The sequence below is a fragment of the Gracilinanus agilis genome, chromosome 1, assembly GCF_016433145.1.
Source record: "Gracilinanus agilis isolate LMUSP501 chromosome 1, AgileGrace, whole genome shotgun sequence".
Taxonomy (NCBI): domain Eukaryota; kingdom Metazoa; phylum Chordata; class Mammalia; order Didelphimorphia; family Didelphidae; genus Gracilinanus; species Gracilinanus agilis.
In genome coordinates, this window is record NC_058130.1 from 13,952,859 (window position 1) to 13,972,454 (window position 19,596).

General features: G+C 41.5%; 1 protein-coding gene across 1 annotated transcript in view; it reads left to right on the forward strand.

Moving 5' to 3' along the window:
- Window positions 1-19,596, forward strand: part of LOC123246683 (solute carrier family 22 member 14-like) — a 42,780-nt gene that overhangs the window by 12,320 nt on the left and 10,864 nt on the right. Inside the window, exons 6-7 of the mRNA XM_044675493.1 lie at window positions 11,470-11,564; window positions 13,971-14,185. Of these exons, the coding sequence (XP_044531428.1) occupies window positions 11,470-11,564; window positions 13,971-14,185 (310 nt within the window). The remainder of the gene's footprint in view (window positions 1-11,469; window positions 11,565-13,970; window positions 14,186-19,596) is intronic.

Consider the following 19,596-nt stretch of genomic DNA (forward strand, 5'->3'; position numbering starts at 1 on the left):
AAGAAGAAGAAGAAGAAGAAGAAGAAGAAGAAGAAGAAGAAGAAGAAGAAAGAAGAAGAAGAAGCTCATAACATCTCCCAAATTTCCCCCTTCTCTTCTTTAATATTGCTACCACTTTAGTGAAGGTCTTCATCATCTCACACCTTGCTTACTTAAATAATTGCTAGATGGTGTCTAGTTATCCCAAATCTCTCCCCACTCCAATCCAACCTCCATTCAGCCACTAAAGTGATTTTCTTAAAGCACAGATTGGTTCACAACCAATGAAAAGGAAATTAAAGCAATTACTTGGAGTTATTTTGCCCAGTTATATGACAATAAATCTAATAAGAAATAGATGAATATTTTTTCAACATAAGCTGCCCAGAATAACAGAAAAGGAAATAGAATACTTAAACCCATCTCAGAAAGAGAAATTGGAAAAATCCATCAATGAATTTCTTAAGAAAAAAATCCCCAAAGGGAGACAAGATGGCAAAAAAGATGCACAGATCCACTTGATCTCTACAAAATTACCTTCCAAAAGACTATCATATAATGCCTCAGAATGAATTCTAGAGCAGCGAATCCTCAAAAAATGAGGCAAAGTGATTTTTCAGCCCCAAACACCTTTGAAGGCCAGCACAAGGATTGAGTGTACCAGGGTGGAAGTGGAATGCAAAGCAGAACACTAAGGCAAGCCCTACTTAGGCATCAGGCCATGGGAGTTTCTGAATCGGCAACAAAGGCTTCTAGAGCTCTCAGCCACAGACAGTAAGAGGGTCAGACAACTGCTCCAAAGATTACAGTGGTCCCTTTGTTTGCTCTGGGTGCAAGACTTGTTGCATTGCTCATATAGGGATCCAGGTTATCATCTTGGGAAGTGCAGTTGCAGGATAAGGGGGAACCCTAGTACACAACATCATGTGCAGTCACAGGGAAATAGGGAACCCTGGTCACAGTTCCAAGTCAGAAAAGAGAACTTCTGGTTACTCAGAGACCAGAGCATAGGCCAGAAGAGTATTAAACACATCTTATATTATACCACCTTGGAAGAACTGAAAGTAGATAAATCCTCAGGGCTAGCTCTGAAGGCCCGGAGAATCTAAAGCTTAGAACAGTGCTCCCTTCACCACAATTACAGACCCCAACTTTAACAGTTTTTTAAATTAAAAGAAAAAAAAAGACTTGAAAAGGAGCAAACAACAACAACAACAACAAAACTTAACATAGAAAGTTACTTTGGTGACAAGGAATGCCAAAACACAAGCCCAGAAGAAGCCAACAAAGTCAAAGCTGTTGTATCCAAAACCTCCAAGAAAAATATGAGTTGCTCTTAAGCCCAAAAAGAATTACTGGAGGAGCTCAAAAAGTATTTTAAAAAACAAACAAGAGAGGTAGAAGAAAATTGGGGAAAAGAATGAAAATAATACAGAAAAACCAGGAAAAAAGAATCAATAGGTTGGTAAAGGAGACACACACACAAAAAACTGAAGAAATTAATACCTTAAAAAACAGAACAGGGACAGTTTGTACAATAGGCAAAAAGGACTTCCAGGTTAAGATGGCTACAAAGTAGAAGCAGGGCTCTCCTAACTGACTGATACATGATACCTCAAAAGGACACAAAGCCCAAATCCAGATGAATGAAGGGACCCCACAATAGGGCATAGCATTGAAGGTACCTGGGATTTTGGCATTTCCATGCTATAAGGGGGTGAAATAGCTCTCACTAAAATGTGAGCTGATCAACCTGCTCCCCCCACCTACAGCCTCAGAGACAGCTCACAAGAGTTAGAGCAAGCATGGGGTACTCTTGGCAGCTAACTGAGACCACCAGGGGCTTGGTCCTGAGAGCAGCAAGACTTAAGACCCCAAGAGGCTAAAGAACATGGACTTCGAGTGCAGACCTTGAGCTCGGACCTTGGGCATGGACCTAGAGCAGAGGGATGCCTGACAGTGGAAGCAGTGTGTGCTGAGACTCATGAAGAAGCCTCAGGCAGAGGAGCAAGCATGGGGCAATATCTGGGGTCCTGGCAGCTGACTGGGATGACCAGGAGGCTTGACCCTGAGAATAGATAGACTTGTGACCCCAGGAACCTAAAGAGCGCAGACCTTGGGCATGAGGATAAAGCTGAGAGGGGCAGTACTGCTCTGTGACTCATAAAGTAACCTCAGGCAAAAACTGTTCCACAACTCTATACACAGAGAATCTGCCTGCCTCACCCAGACTTCTGACTGAGAAGGAAAAACAAGCATAATAATGGCAAGCAAGGCCCAAGAACTAACCAAGAGAAAGAACAAGAAAAAAGCATTAGCATTTAATAACTTTTACCAAAAAAAAAAATCCAGACAACAGAGCAGACAGCAGAGGAGGACAACCAAATAAACATATCCAAACTTCCCCCCCAAAATGAAAATTGGTCACAGGCTCTTGAAGAGTTCAAATCTCAGATCATGAGAAAGATGAAGAGATTTGGCAAGAAAAGGTGGGAAATAGCTCAAAAGGAAATTAACAGTTTAAAAGACAGAAAATCACAATTGGAGAAAGATGCCCCAAAATAAAACAAAATGATAAGCAAATTGGAGACCCAAATTAAATAGCAGGAAACCATGAAAAATAGGATAGACCAAATCAAAAAGGGAAATCAAAAGATTATAACAGAAAACCAGTCTCTAAAGACCAGAATTCGGCAAGTAGAAGCCAATGATCTTGCAAGACAGCAAGAACTAACAAAGCAAAGTCAAAAGAATGACAAAACAAAAGGAAACATGAAATATCTCACTGAGAAAATGACAGATCAAGAAAACAGGTCTAGAAGAGACAATTTGAGAATCATTGGTCTTCCTGAAAAATCAGAAATTAATAGATATTTGGACACCATACTATAAGAAATTATCCAAGAAAACTGCCCCGATGTTCTTGAACAAGAGGGCAAAATAGACATTGAAAGGATCCATAGATCACCCTCTACACTAAACCCTCAAAAGTTAACTCCCAGGAATATAATTGCCAAATTCAAGAGTTTCCAAGTTAAGGAAAAAATATTACAAGCTAGAAAGAGACTATTCAGATATCAAGGAACACCAATCAGGATTACACAGGATCTAGCAGCCTCCACACTAAAGGACTGCAAGGCTTGGAATATGATATTCAGAAAGGCAAGAGAATTGGGTCTACAACCAAGGATCACCTACCCATTAAAACTGACTATGTACTTCCAGGGGAAAGTATGGGCATTCAACAAGATAGAAGATTTCCAAATATTTGCAAAGAAGAGACCAGAGCTAAATGGAAAGTTTGATATCCAACCACAAAAATCAAGAGAAAAATGAAAAGGTAAATAAGAAAGAGAGGGGAAAGAAAGAAAACTCTTATTTTTAAATTTGCTTTTTAAAGGGCTTCAATATGATCAAATTATTTGTATTCCTATATGGAGAAATGTTATATATAATTCTCAAAAAGTGTATTCACTATTATAGTAATTAGAAGAATTATTCATGGGAAGAGGTTAGAGTACTAAATGATCTAAGATGATATGGGAAAAAAGGGGGAGAAGGGGGGAATAGAAGATGGCACCAAGAGAAACTTGAAGGAATAAGAAAAATAGGATAACCTATAACACACAAAGAGGGCATGGGAAGGGGAGGGAATGAATACTATTACAAGAAGGAGAGGAAGAGAGCATTAATAGGAAATACTTAAACCTTACTCTCAGCGGAATTAATCCTGAGAGGGAAGAGTAGCTAGATCCATTGGGATATCAAATTCTATCTTGCCCCCTACGGAGAAAGCCAGAAGGGATAAAACAAGGGGGCAGTGGGGTGGGGAGTTCAAAAAGGGAAGGGAAGAGAGTGGGGAGGGAAGTAACTAAAGGAAGGGATAAGGGGGACTGATTTAAAACAAGCCACTGGTTTAAAAGGAAATAGCATAAGTAGAAGGGGCAGAATGAGGAGAAGATATCAAAAGTTGGGGAATACACAGCTGATAATTATAACTCTGAATGTGAATGGGATGAACTCACCCATAAAACAGAAGCAAATAGCAAAGTGGATTAGAAAACAAAATCCTACCATATGTTGCCTACAAGAAACACACATGAGGCAGGTGGCCATACATAGGGAAGGTTAAAGGCTGGAGCAAAATTTACTGGGCTTCAACTGAGAAAAAGAAGGCAGGAGTTGCGATTATGATTTCTGACAAAGCCAAAGTAAAAATAGATCTGATTAAAAGAGATAGGGGAATGCTTTATGTAGAGATGGCACTGGTGGTGGTAATGGTGAGGTGCCTAAACTTTTGGAGCTGCACTCTAGGGGACCGAGTCATGGTTCTTGGTGCCTGTGTGATCAGACCTGCCTTTGTCTTAGCGTCTCCATGGACCAGCCTGCCTCTGCCTCTGAAGGTTGGCACATTCACCTGACCGCCAGCCACTGGTGGGTCTTGGACAGGTTATCACTGACTACATCCATGAAGACAAATTGGTGAAAGGAGCCAATGCAAGTCTTTTGGTGCTCTCAGTCCTGGCCTTTGCAGGACTCTGCTATTTCAACTATCATGATGTGGGCATCTGCAGAGCAGTTGCCTTGCTGTGGAGACTCTGACCTCCCTGGAAAAGAAATTATACACCCAATGCCTCTGCTCTATCACTTTATTAACCAATGAAAATGAAAGGAAAGTAACAATGAAGTTCATTAGTGAGACCTTCCTTGTTCTCCAATCAGGCACATAGTTGTTTCAACAATTGGTCTCTCTGAGGAATCTAATCCAAGAAGGATTAGATTAAGAAAACTATGAGATAATTAGCTTGTGTTCCAAGTTCTAATGAGTCACTAAGTTGCTCAGGATCTCACTGGGTTTGTATTATGCTTGTAAGCTGCCACATTTCATTTTGCTGATGTCTTAAGAATTCAGTTATTCATCATCCTCTTGTGACTGGATTTGTCCAGTAGCCCTGTCCCTCTTATAATGCTTCTTATTTTTGGGAATACTGGTCAAAAAAAGACATTTTGTTAATTTGTATAATAAAATATTTGAAAGAAAAGAAAAAAGAGAGATAGGGAAGGTAATTACATCCTGATAAAAGCAGTATAGACAATGAGAAAATAACAGTACTCAACATGTATGCACCAAATGACATAGCATTCACATTTCTAAAGGAGAAACTGGCAGAACTCAAGGAGGAAAAAGATAATAAAACTATACTAGTGGGAGACCTAAATCTTCCTCTATCAAATCTAGATAGATCAAACCAAAAAATAAGAAAGAGATAAGAGAGGTGAATGAAATTCTGGAAAAATTAGAGTTAATAGATATGTGGAGAAAAATAGAGACAAAAAGGAATACACCTTCTTTTTAGCTACACGTGGTACATTCACAAAGACTGACCATGTACTAGGGCATAGAAACATGGCAAACACATGCAAAAGAGCAGAAATAATAAATGTAACCTTTTCAGATGATAATTCAATAAAAATAATAATTAGTAAGGGCACTTGGATAGGCAAATCAAAAATTAATTGGAAATTAAATAATATGATTCTCCAAAATCAGTTAGTTAAAGAACAAATCATAGAAACAATAATTTCATTGAAGAGAATGACAATGATGATACATGTTACCAAACTCTGTGGGATGCAGCTAACACAGTACTCGGGGGAAATTTATATCCTTGAGTGCATATATTAACAAATTAGGGAGGGCAAAGATCAATGAACTGGGCGTGCAAATCAAAAAACTAGAAAGCAAACAAATTAAAAATCCCCTGTTAAAAGCTAAATTAGAGATTATAAAAATTAAAGGAGAAATTAATGAAATTGAAAGTAAAAGAACTATTTAATTAATAAATAAAATTAGAAGCTGGTACTTTAAAAAAACAAAATTGACAAAGTACTAGTCAATCTAATTAAAAAAAGGAAAGAAGAAAACCAAATTATCAGTATTAAAGATGAAAAGGGAGACCTCACCTCTAATGAAGAGGAAATCAAAGCAATCATTAAAAACTATATTACCCAATTTTATGGCAATAAATATAGCAATCTAGGTGATACGGATGAATATTTACAAAAATATAAATTGCCTAGATTAACAGTAGAAGAAATAGAATACTTAAATAATCCCATATCAGAAAAAGAAATTGAACAAGCCATCAAAGAACTCCCTAAGAAAAAATCTCCAGGACCAGATGGATTCACAAATAAATTCTATCAGACTTTCAAAGAACAACTAATCCCAATACTATACAAACTGGTTGACATAATACAAACTATTTGACATAATAAGCAAAGAAGGAGTTCTACCAAACTCCTTTTATGACACAAATATGGTACTGATCCCAAATCCAGGTAGATCAAAAACAGAGAAAGAAAACTACAGACCAATCTCCTTAATGAACATAGATGCAAAAATCTTAAGCTGAATACTAGCAAAAAGTCTGCAGCAAGTGATCATGAGGGTTATTCATTATGATCAAGTGGGATTTATACCAGGAATGCAAGGATGGTTCAATATTAGGAAAACCATTCACATAATTGACCATATCAACAAACAAACAAAAAGATAACCCCATGATTATCTCAATAGATGCTGAAAAAGCCTTTGACAAAATACAACACCCATTTCTACTGAAAACACTAGAAAGTATAGGAATAGAAGGGCCTTTCCTAAAAATAATAAATGGTATATGTCTAAAACCATCAACAAACATCATATGCAAGGGGGATAAATTAGAAGCCTTCCCAATAAGATCAGGAATGAAACAAGGATGCCCATTATCACCTATATTATTTAACATTGTACTAGAAATACTAGCAGTAGCAATTAAAGGAGAAAAAGAAATTGAAGGTATTAAAATAGGCAGTGAGGAGAACAAGCTATCACTCTTTGCAGATGATATGATGATCTACTTTAAAAATCCTAGAAGAATCAACTAAAAAGCTAATGGAAATAATTAACAACTTTAGCAAACTTGCAGGATGCAAAATAAACCACATAAATCATCAGTATTTCCAAATCTTTCCAACACATCTCAGCAGCAAGAGTTATTAAGATTAAATTCCATTTAAAATCACCCTAAACCAGTGATTCCCAAAGTGGGTGCCACTTCCCCCTGGTAGGTGCTGCAGCAGTCCAGGGGGAGCAGTGATGGCCACTGGTGCATTTATCTTTCCTATTAATTGCTATTTTTTTAAATTAATTTCCAGGGGGCTAAGTAATATTTTTTTTGGAAAGGGGGCTGTAGGCCAAAAAAGTTTGGGAACCACTGCCCTAGACAATATAAAATACTTAGGAATCTATCTGCCAAGACAAACACAGGAATTATACAAACACAACTACAAAACTCTTTCCACACAATTAAAACTAGATCTAGGGGCAGCTGGGTAGCTCAGTGGATTGAGAGCCAGGCCTAGAGACAGGAGGTCCTAGGTTCAAATCCGGCCTCAGACACTTCCCAGCTGTGTGACCCTGGGCAAGTCACTTGACCCCCATTGCCTACCCTTACCAATCTTCCACCTATAAGTCAATACACAGAAGTTAAGGGTTTAAAATTTAAAAAAAAAAACAAACAAAACAAAACTAGATCTAAAGAATTGAAAAAACATTGATTGCTCATGGGTAGGATGAGCTAACATAATAAAAATGACCATCCTACCCAAATTAATTTACCTATTTAATGTTATGCTTATCAAACTACCAAAAAACTTTTTTCCTGAATTATAAAAAAAAATCTATAACAAAGTTCATTTGGAAGAACAAAAGGCCAAGAATATCAAGGAAAATAACGAAAAAAATATGAAGGTGGCCTAGCAATACCAGATCTCAAACTGTACTATATAGCAGTGGTCATCAAAACAATATGGTACTGGCGAAGAGACAGACGGGAGGATCAGTGGAATTGACTTGGGGTAAGCGACCTCAGCAAGATAGCATATAAGCCCAAAGATCCCAACTTCTGGGACAAAAATGCACTATTTGACAAAAACTGCTGGGAAAATTGGAAAACAATATGGGAGAGATTGGATCTAGATCAACATCTCACACCCTACACCAAGATAGAGTCAGAATGGGTGAATGACTTGAAGATAAAGAAGGAAACTATAAGTAAATTATGTGAGCACAGAATAGTATACTTGAGTTAGAAAAAATGACAAAACGTAAAATAAATAATTTTGATTACGTTAAACTAAAAAAGGTTTTGTACAAACAAAACCAATGCTACCAAAATTAGAAAAGAAGCAACACATTGAGAAAAATATAACAAAAAAGTCAGACAAAGGTCTAATTACTCAAATATATAAGGAGCTAAATCAATTGTACAAAAAAATCAAGCCATTCCCCAAGTGATAAATGGGCAAGGGACATGAATAGGCAATTTTCAGATAAAGAAATCAAAACTATCAACAAACACATGAGAAAGTGTTCTAAATCTTTTATAATTAAAGAATTTCAAATCAAAACAACCCTGAGGTACCACCTCACACCTAGCAGATTAGCTAATATGGCAGCAAAGGAAAATAGTGAATGTTGGAGGGGATGTGGCAAAATTGGGACATTAATGCACTGCTGGTGGAGTTGTAAATTGATCCAACCATTCTGAATGGCAATTTGAAACTATGCCCAAAGGGCTTTAAAAGACTACCTGCCTTTTGATCCAGCCATAGCACTGCTTGGTTTATACCCCAAAGAGATAATAAGGAAAAAGACTTGTACAAAAATATTCATAGCAAAATTGGAAAATGAGGGAATGGCTGAACACATTGTGGTATCTGCTGGTGATGGAATACTATTGTGCTCAAAGGAATAATAAACTGGAGGAATTCCATGTGAACTGGAAAGATCTCCAGGAATTGATGCAGAGTGAAAGGAGCAGATCCAGGAGAACATTGTACACAGAGACTAATACACTGTGGTACAATTGAACATAACAGACTTCTCTACTAGTAGCAAAGAAAGGATCCAGAGCAAGGCTGAGGGACTTATGAGAAAGAAAATTGGCCTCACTCAGAGGAAGAACTGTAGGAGTAGACACACACACACAAAAAAAAAAACCAACGGCTTGATCACATGGCCTGATGGGAATATTATTGGGGATGTAGACACTAAACGATAACTCTAGTCCAACTATCAATAATATGGAATTGGGTCTTGATCAATGATACATGTAAAACCCAGTGGAATTGTGCATCGGCTATGGGGGGTTAGGGGGATTTTGGGGAGAGGGAAAGAACATGAAACATGTAACTATGGGAAAATATTCAAAATAACTTAAATTAAAAATAAAATAAAATAGGCACAAAAATCCACTGAAGAAAAGAAGTCTTTAAAAAGCAGAATTGACCAAATGGAAAAAGAGGTAGATTAAAAAGCTTTTGTATAAACAAAACCAGTATAACCAAGATTAGAAGGGGAACAACAAAATGGAAAAAAATGTTATAATAAAATTCTCTACTAAAGGTCTAATCTCTCATATTTATAGAGAACTAAGTCATATTTATAAGAATATGTCATTTCCCAATCAATAAATGGTCAAAGGATATGAACAAGCAGTTTTCAGATGAAGAAATCAAAGCTATCAATAATCACATAAAAAAATGTTCTAAATCACTCTTCATTAGGGAAATGCAAGTTCAAACAATGCTGAAGTACCATCTCATACCTATCAGTTTGGCCAAAATGCAGTAAAAGAAAATGGTAAATATTGGAGAGGAGACAGCAAAACTGGGACACTAAGGCATTGTTGGTCAAGTTGTAAACTGATCTAACCATTCTGAAGGGCAATTTGAATGTATACCCAAAGAATCATAAGACTTTGCATACCCAGAAGAACACTGCACCCATTTACAGGAATACTGTACAATGAATTTCAGCAGTACAATGATCCAAAATAATTCCAAAAGACTCATGACAAAAAATGCTATCCGCTTCCAAAGGAAGTCTGGAAAGGAGTCTGAATGGAGACCAAAGCAAACTTTTTCCACTTAAATTTTTTGTTCAAATTTTCTTCTACAAAAGGATTAATATAGAAAAATGTTTTTTTTTTCTCATGGAAAATCTATATGAGATTGCTTGCTCTCTCAGTGGGTGGGAGGAGGAAGAGAATTCAAGACCCCAGATTCTTTTTAAATGTTGGAAGGTGTTTTTATGTGTAATTGGGGGTGGGAGGAATAAAAGAAATTTTTAGAAAGAAAAAATCCCAAGCCAGATGGATTCACAAGTGAGTTCTACCAAACATCTAAAGAACATTTAATTCCAATACTATATAAACTATTTTTCAGGTCTAGCTATACTCCTTAATTTAGAGCTGGAAGGGAACTTTAGAAGTCACACAGTACAGGCACCTCCCATGAGAAATCATAAGAGCTTCCATTTATGTAGTGTGTAAAGGTTTAAAAGCACTTAACACATCACTTGGTAATCACGTAGGACTGGATCTCAGAAGAGAGACTCGGCAAGTAAGAGAGTCTAGATGGAAAGAAGAAAAGGGACAAGGACAGAGGCATGGAGAACACTCATAGTTATTGGGCACAGCATGGATGAAGGTCCAACAAAGGAGGCTGAGAAGAGACCGCTGGATGTGTAGGAGTTGATCCAGGAGAGGAGAATATCACAAAACCCAAGAGAAGAGAGCGCATCTTTTAGAGGTCAGTCAACTCTGTCAAAGGCTGCAGAACAGTCAAGGAAGAGGACTAAGAACAAGTCACTAGATTTAGCCATTAAGAGATCGTTGGTACTTTAGAAACAAAAGTTTCGGTTGAATGAGGTTGGAAGCCAGACTGCAGAAACTTTAGAGTGAGTGAGAGGAGAAGTGAATCGATGGATGGACATTTCCAGTGTCTGGCACTTCATAAAGGTTTGTTGAGGGACTTCCTGAACGAGGACCTGATGGTGACAGGAGGAGCCGACCAGCCAGTATCCTGCCTCTCCCAACAGTCTGGGGCTTCTGGAGGCGGTGAGAAGAATGAAGGACCAGGAGGACCAGTGATGCACTGGCAATCAAAGGCAACTTTATTGAGGGGAGTGAGGATGCTTATAGGATCTGGGCTGCTACCCAAACATATCCACCCACATGGTTACAGGCATAATAACAACCAATCCCAGAGAGTCTTAAGAAGAACAAGGCATCCTGTCAAGGTATTGATCTATTGGGTATGATCCCAATCTGCATGGCGAGACAGGGAGGTCCTGGGTTCAAATCTGGCCTCAGATACTTCCTAGCTATATGACTTTGGGCAAGTCCTCTTCCCCCATTTCTCGAGGATTTAGGGGTATCCATGAAAACATACCCAAGATGACGTCTCTTCTGCTAGAGTCTCTAGTGCACAAACATGTCCTAGGCTCAGCCCTCGGTCATTCAGGTATATTCACTGGATTATGGATCCTCTACTAGGGGCCCCCCCATCAAGGACCCCTCCTACAAAGGAAAGCCAGGAGGAGAGAAGCAGGTGAGAGTAAGCCACGATCTCTGAGGACGTGTTTGTCTATTCCTCTTTCAGCTGTCCTGTGAGGAGGATACCCCCTACGGAACAGTCCTGGACATCCTGCAGAACCACAAACTGCGCAAGATAACCATGATCCTGGTCTACGTGTGGTATGCTCTTGCTACTTTTAAAATAAATGACTCCACCCCATTGCCTCATCCTTGCCGCTCCTCTGCCTTGGAACCAATACCCAGTACTGATTCTAAGACAGAAGGTAAGGGGTTTAAAAATAAAACAAATGATTCCAGGCTTGGAGATGGGGAGGTCCTGTGTTCAAATCTGACCTCAATCACTTCCTAGCTATATGACTTTGGGCAAGTCCTCTTTCTCTGTTTCTAGATCCAGCTGGTATCTAATCCCAGGCCCAGAGCCCTGGCCCCTACCTCACCCCTCACCTTCCTTGATTCTTAGCTCAGTTTCTTGGCACCTTGAGTTAAGGAGTGGGGGACCCTTATTCCCAGCAAAATTCCTGTGCAGTGAGAAGAGCATTAGCTTTGGAGTCAAGGGACCTGAGTTCAAATCCAGACTCCAGGTTTCTTGGGCAAGTATTTCACAGTGTGGCGTCAGCAAGAATGAAAGATCCCTTGACCTTGGTTCCTCATCTGTAAAATGGGGAGAACTGGATCATGTAACCACTGGGCCGGCTTTAGGTCTAGAATCCTTTATGTCTCTCCTTCTTCTGTCTCTTCCCTGGAAGAAAATGCCTAATCTCAGCACCTACTCCCTCTTACCCTGGTCAGGTCTTGGTCAAGGAGTTATTACAAGGAAAAAGAGAATATCCAACTGAAATCCCATAGCTGGCGAAAGTCAGTAGAAGAACAGGTCTCTCTGGCTCAGGTTGGCCTGGTCCTTCACCCTTTTTGAATCTATTTTCTCTGTACTTCCCTTGGGTCAGCCTACTAATAAGTCAGTCGATAAATAATTATTAAGGGCCTCTCAGGTGTTTCTGGGCCTCTCGGGCCAGGCTCCCATTTCACAGAATGCTAAAGTCATGAGACCTTAGAGATTATCCGGCTGATGCTTCCTATCAGTATGACCTTGGATAAGTCACTGGCCCTCAGCATCCTCGTCTGTTAAATGAGAGGGTTGGTGTAGATCATCTCTAAGTTCCCTTCCAATTTTAAATCTATGATCTTCTTACCCTCCTCATTTTGCAAGTGAGGAAGCTAAGGCCCAGAGAGAGATCTCATTCTTTATTTCAAGCTGGAAGAGTCTTTAGAGGTCATTTGATCCCTTCATTTTATAAATGCAGAAACCAAGACCCACCAGAGAAATCAAACAACTTGTTCAAAGTCGCACAAATAATGACCTCACTGAGATTCCCACCCAGAGCCTTTGACTCATTTTTTTATTTTTATTTTTTTTTAACCCCTTGCCTTTTGTCTTAGAATCAATACTGTGTATTGGTTCCAAGGCAGAAGAGCGGTAAGGGCTAGGCAATGGGGGGTCAAGTGACTTGCCCAGGGTCACCTAGATACAAAGTGTCTGAGGTCAGATTTGAACCCAGGACCTCCAATCTCTAGACCTGGCTCTCCATCCACTGAGCCCCCCAAAAGCCCCTCTAGAATTCTCATTTAACGCCCTTGCTGGTGCCCAGAAAATGCCTTGCCTAAGAGCATGTCAAGTTTGTAGAGCCCAGAGCTTTGGATTTCAAAGCCAGCAGTCTTCCTGCTCCGTGCCAGCCTGGCCTTCTGTTCTCATCCCCCTGCCTGGGGCTTCTGGTTCAAAGGACAGCCCAATCCTGGCCCAGTCGGAGAGTCTCCCGTGCCCCAGAGCAGGAAGATCAGGTCTTCAGTGTCCAGTCGCTGACTTGCCCAGAAGCTCCTTCTCTCCCCAACAGCTGCAAAAGCAATAGGAAAGGAAAAAAAAAAAAAGATTGGTCCAGTTTGAGCCCAGGAAATGCCCACATAGAAGCCCTCTGCCTCCACAGTCCTGGAGAGTCACCCGGGACCCTGGAGGGGTGGGGGAGCCAGAGGGCCCTCTGGGGCTCTCAGTTCCAACCCCCTCCATTTTACAGAGGAGAAACTGAGGCCTAAAGAGGAGGAAAGACAGGTCCAATATCACACCCAACAATCACTCAAACAGTATGTGTCAGAGGCCAGCTTTGAACTGGTCTTCTTCACTGCCCTCGTGGCCTTTAGTCTCTAGGGCCCCCCCTCTTCTGTTAAAGAAACAGGCACAGACAAATGCTATTTCTTTGCTCTCTCAAACTCTACAACAATCCGTCTCCCATAGGAGACTAAATCTATGGATTTAGAGCTGGAAAAAATCTTGGAAGCCCCTATTTTACAGAGGCCCTGGGAAGTTAACTAACCTACCCAGAGTCACACACCGTAAACTGCAGAGTTGAACCCAGGTTCTCTGACTGCCTTTCTCAGTCTTCTCAGGGAGCAGACAGGTGAACCCCTCTGTGGTAGACCCTGGAACAGGAGGACGGACCACAGAACCTGGCAGGGAGGTGTCCAGAAAATGTCCTCTGGGCTCCCCCTCTGAGGCTGTATTTCTGTGGTTTCCAGGTTCTCCATCAGCTGCTGCTACTTTTCCCTGACTAACCACGTAAAGAGGCTTAAAATGAACACCCAGGGCTCCTATCTGGCCTTCCCACTGGCGGAGGTGCCCTCCCGTTTCTTGTGCATTACCTTCGTGGAGAAGCTGGGGAGGAAAACGACCCTGAGCTTCACCCTCTATGTGGCGGGCTTCGCGTGCCTAACTAGTGCCTTCATTTCCAAAGGTACGACTTTCCCTTCTCCAACAAGTACCCCCTGGCCTAGGCACCCCTGGTCCTGCCCCTCTCCTGAGGGGTCAACCTCCTCCATTCTGGCTGGGAGTTCTCATTTTCTCCCTGCAGACGTGGCTGGTGAGCTCATAGCCGAAACCCTCTCTGTGTCCATGAAAGCTGGGCAGCAACGTGGAGTCTGGGGGTCCTGTGCTTACCACCTATCCCTCTGTCTGTTCTCCTCAGCCAATCTTCTAGCTATTTGTCTCCATTTCCTGTGTCCTCACTATCTTCTTTACCTTCCATCTTAGAATCAAATCAATAAAAGTGTATTGGTTCCAGGGCAGAAGAGTGACAAGGGGTGGGCAATGGGGGCTAAGTGACTTGCCTAGGGTCACACAACTAGGAAATGTTTGAGACCAGATTTGAACCCAGGACCTTCTACTATCTTCTAAGATTTATGACCTCATCATTCAACTGAAAATGCTCTTTCTAAAGTTTGCCATGCCTAGAATGTTCCCCCCTTCAACTTCCCCTTCCCTTTTTCCTGGTTTCTTTCAAATTCAAACTCAAATCCCACTGTCTACAAGAGGTCTCCCTTGATCCCTGCTTCATGTTAATGCCCTCAATCTGAGAGTACTTCTAATTTATCCTGTCTATATCTTGATTTGTGCATAGAAATCTCCATGTTGTCTCCCCCATCAGACTACATGCTCCTTGAGGGCAGGGATTGTTGATCATCTTTCTTAGGATTCCCATTGCTAAACACAGTCCCTGGAACACAGGAGATGCTGATAAATAACTGTTGACTTGTTGGCTTGCCATTGCTCTCTTAGTTGCCCAATATAATGGGCATTTCTCGATCTTCATCCTTTTTGACCACTCTGCAGCATCTGACTCTGTCAGTCATAATTTCCTCCTGAATACTCTCTCCTCTCTGGGTCGCCATTACTGCATTTAGTTCTCCTAATTACCTGTTTGATGGCTTCTCGGTTTCCTTTGCCAGACTTCACCCATATATTGGGCACCCATTTCATGCCCAGTAACCAAGAATGCCCCCCAAAGCTCTGTCCTAAGCCCTTTTGTCTTTTCCATAATTTTCCAAATGCTCTCATTGGCAGATCTCATCAGTGTCCACGGGTTCGGTTTATCATCCCCATGCAGATGATGTTGAATTTATCATCTCTATGCAGATCATGTTCGGTTTATCATCCCCATGCAGATGATTCCCAGATTTTTGTACATTTAACTGTAACTCCTCTCCTGAACTCCAGGACCCATCATTAATGGCCAATTGGGCATTTCAAACTGGATGGTCCTATAGACTCTCACCCTCAGGGTATCGAAAACAGAGGTCATTCTGTTTCTACACAAACAAAGCCCTTTTCTGCCTTTCCTTATTCCTAGAGAACCATCCTGCCAGTTACTCTGGCCCCAAACCTAGTCTTAAAATCAACTCATCCCACTCATCAATTAGTTGCCAAATCTGATGGTGTCTGGTGTATATCTCTAGAAATTTTGTCTCCTATGTCCCCTTATCTTCATTCACTCAATCACCATCCTACATCAAGCTCCAATGACCTCTCACTTGGACCATTGCAGTTGCCTTCTTTTTTTTTTTTTAAACCCTTGTACTTTCGGTGTATTGTCTCATAGGTGGAAGAGTGGTAAGGGTAGGCAATGGGGGTCAAGTGACTTGCCCAGGGTCACACAGCTGGGAAGTGGCTGAGGCCGGGTTTGAACCTAGGACCTCCTGTCTCTAGGCCTGACTCTCACTCCACTGAGCTACCCAGCTGCCCCCTCATTGCAGTTGCCTTCTAATCAGTCTCCCGGCATCCTCTCTTCCCACTCCAATCCATCAGCCATCAAAATGATTTTCCTGAAGCATGAGTCTGGTCATGTCATGCTCCTACCTGTTAAACTCCAGTGGCTCCCTATTATATCTAAGATCAAATATAAACATCTTCCCAGGTTTCTTTTTTCAATCTTTTAACACACGACCAATCTCCACATCCTCAATGGTCCAGGTAAAGTGCCTTACTTAATTACACAATACACATCTCTCACCTCCATGCCTTTGTAGGAATCCCTTATCTGGAATGTTCACCCTCCTCTTAGAATCCATGAATCCTTTAAAGACCCAACCTAAGGGGCAGCTAGGTGGCACAGTAGACAGAGAGCCAGGCCTGGAGTCTGGAAGTCCTGGATTCCAGTCTGGCTTTAGACATTCCCTAGCTGGGTGGTCCTGGGCAAGACACTTCACCCTGATTGCCTTGCCCTTGTACTTCTTCTGTCTTAGAATTGGTGTTAGGACAGAAGATAAAGGCTTTAAAAAAAGACAACCCAAGTGCCTTCTCATGCTGGAAGTCTTTCCAAGTTCCCCCAGCTGCTGAAGCCTTCTCCTTTTCGGTTACCTTCCATCTCCTCAGGTAGCTGGTGCTGCAATGGAACAGCTAATTCTGGGAGTCAGGAAGTCCTGAATTCAGATCCAACCTCAGACCTTTCTAGTGTGGGGAATCTCAGAGATTGGGAGTGCAGTAATAATGGTATCAGTTTTCACCCCTTTTCCAATGATGAGATAGCAGAGATCAGATTGGTGCTCTTGGGACAAGAGCAAGAAAGTGGCAATGGGACCCTGAGCAAGTCGTGACTTCTACCTAACTCAATTTCCTCATCTGTAAAATGGGGATAGTAACAGCCCTCCCTTGTAAGCTTGACATTTGGGTCCAATGAGATGAGATTTGTCAGAAGTACTTGGGGGCAGCTGGGTACCTCAGTGGATTGAGAGCCAGGCCTAGAGATAGAAGGTCCTAGGTTCAAATCTGGCCTTGGACACTTCCTAGCTGTATGACCCTGGGCAAGTCACTTAACCCCTATTGCCTAACCCTTACCAGTCTTCTGCTTTGGAACCAATACACTACTAATTCTAAGAGAGAAAGTAAGGTTTTTTTTAAAGTGCTTAGCGCAGTGCCTGGCACCTAGCAAGTTCTTCATATGCTTGTTCCCTTTTCCTTCCGTATCATGTCTGTGTCTTCTTCTCTCTTTGAATTATAAAGTCCTCCAGGGCAGAGGTGGTTTGTCTTTCCAGGAGTCCCTGATCCTTAACACAAGACCTTGAAGAAATGCTGATTGGTTCATTAGGTTTGCCCTGATGACTTCCAAGACTTCTTTCTGGCCCTGGGAAGAGACAGTGATGGCAACAGTGGCAGTCGTGGTCCACTGGACTTTGCCATTTACCTACTGAGCTCCCCAGGAACAGCTCCCTTCCAGGGACCAAGCCCGAGATCATTCACCCACTCAGATTTGGGTCTCTGCCTTGGGTCTGGCTTGTCCTGTTGATGAGGGAGTGAGTACGAGTTCTGCATTTAGCTGGGCTCCACCAGGACCCTTTAGCAAAGGCGTCTGGCCATCTGCCCTATAGCCCCCTGCATACCACTGCCGCCATCTTACTCTTGTCTTAGAAGCACTGATCTGATCTCTACTACATCACTCTCAGAAAGGTGGCGACAACTGACCCCACTAGTGCTGTACTCACAATCTCTGGGATTCCCCATGCCAGAACACCCTTTCCTGCTAGGTCCTACATAAGGCACTTTCCCTTATGTGGATCAGAAAGCTGATCTCTAACTTCTCCAGGCTCAGACAAGTAGGGGACAAGGCTTTGTCACCATGTCTAGGGCTCTTGGCCCAGAGTCAGGAAGACTTGAGTTCAAATCCAGCCTTAGACTATTTGTCTCAATTTCCTTATCTATAAAATGGGGGTTGCAATAGCATCTACTTCATAGAATTCTGAGGTCCATTTATTACATATATTGTGAATAAAGTGCTTTGCAATGTGCTATATAAATGCTACCTGCAGTTATTATTAGCATCTCTATCCCTTATTCAGGCTGCCTTTAGGAAGATGAAATAGTTCTAGAATTTAGGATTCATTAAAATCCCAATTCCTCAAAATTCTAGTGTCTTTTGAAGACACAGTAACAATTGAGTCTTTGTGGGAGAGGTTATTAAAGCTGTGTGTTTATATGTATTTGTCATTGTTCAGTCATTCCAGTCATGTCTGACTCTCAGTGATCCCACTGGGGGTTTTCTTCGCAGAGATCCTGGAGGGGTTTGCCATTTCCTTCTCTGGATCATTTGACAGATGAGGAAACTGAGGCAAACAGAGTTAAGTGACTTGTCCAGGGTCACGTGCCTATAGTGTTGTCTGAGGCAAGATTTAATCTCAGGTCTCTCTGAGTTTATATATATTTTTGTATATAAAATATTTATATATTTTGTGTATAAAATAATTAATATATATTGATATCACATTTTGAAGTTTGAAACTATATATATATAAATACCTAGTAAATAATAATTTCCTAGGTGGCATTTATTACATGGCATATTAAAGTCATAAAATATGCCATACATACATTATCTCATTTAAGCCTCACAATAAAAGGGGAAGTAGGCAATTTTGTTATTATTGCTGCTGAGACAGCTAGGTGGTGCAGTAGATAGAACACTGGGCCTGGAGTCAGGAAGACCTGAGTTCAAATGTGGCTTCAGACACTTCTTGGCTGTGTGACCCTGTGTGACACTTAGCCCTGGTGGCCTCAGTTTCCTCTTTTATAAAATCATCCTGGAAAGGAAATGCCAAACAACTCTAGTATCTCTGGCAAGAAAACCCCAAATGGGATCATGAAGAGTCAGACACCACTGAAAAACAACTAAACAACACCCTCAGGATGGAGCCAAAATGGCAGAGTAGAAGCAGGGAAAGCTCAAACCACTATGAGAATCCTCTCCAACCAACCTTAAAATAAAGCTTCAAAACAAACACTGGAGTGAAAAAACCAATGAGACAGAGGGAAGAAACTTTCATGCAAGAACATCTTGAAAAGTGGGCAGAGAGGGTCTGGTTCACTGAGCTGAGAGGGGAACACAGCCAGCAGGTACCAAGGAGTACCAGGGCAAGCCAACAGCAAGCCCTCCATCTACTGGTCTAGGTTCTGAACCTGGGCCCAAGCGAACATCCAGACTCTGAGACCCTGCCTAATCCAAAAGCAATGCAACCCCTATGCATACCCTGTACAAGCCCCAATCTAAGCTCACAGTAAGGTCCAGAATCCCAGCATGAGGTGGTCTACCTAGCACACCTGATCAATGAAAGCCCAGAATATCGCCCAAATCTGAGCACAAGATAGTCTACAGCTGACTGACCCATGTAAGCTAAGACCAAGGCCCAGAGCTAGCCCCTACCAAAACTCAAGGCCAAGTTACAAGCTCCAGGGCAAGGCACTCCATAGCGTGCCAGACTTGATCAAGCCCAGAGTGAGACCAAACTAAGCCTGAGGCCAGACTTTGAGCTTCTTCAAAGAGTAGTCCAATACTATGAGTTCTGCAAACCTTCAGCAATCTCGGGGGGTGATTGAACCAGC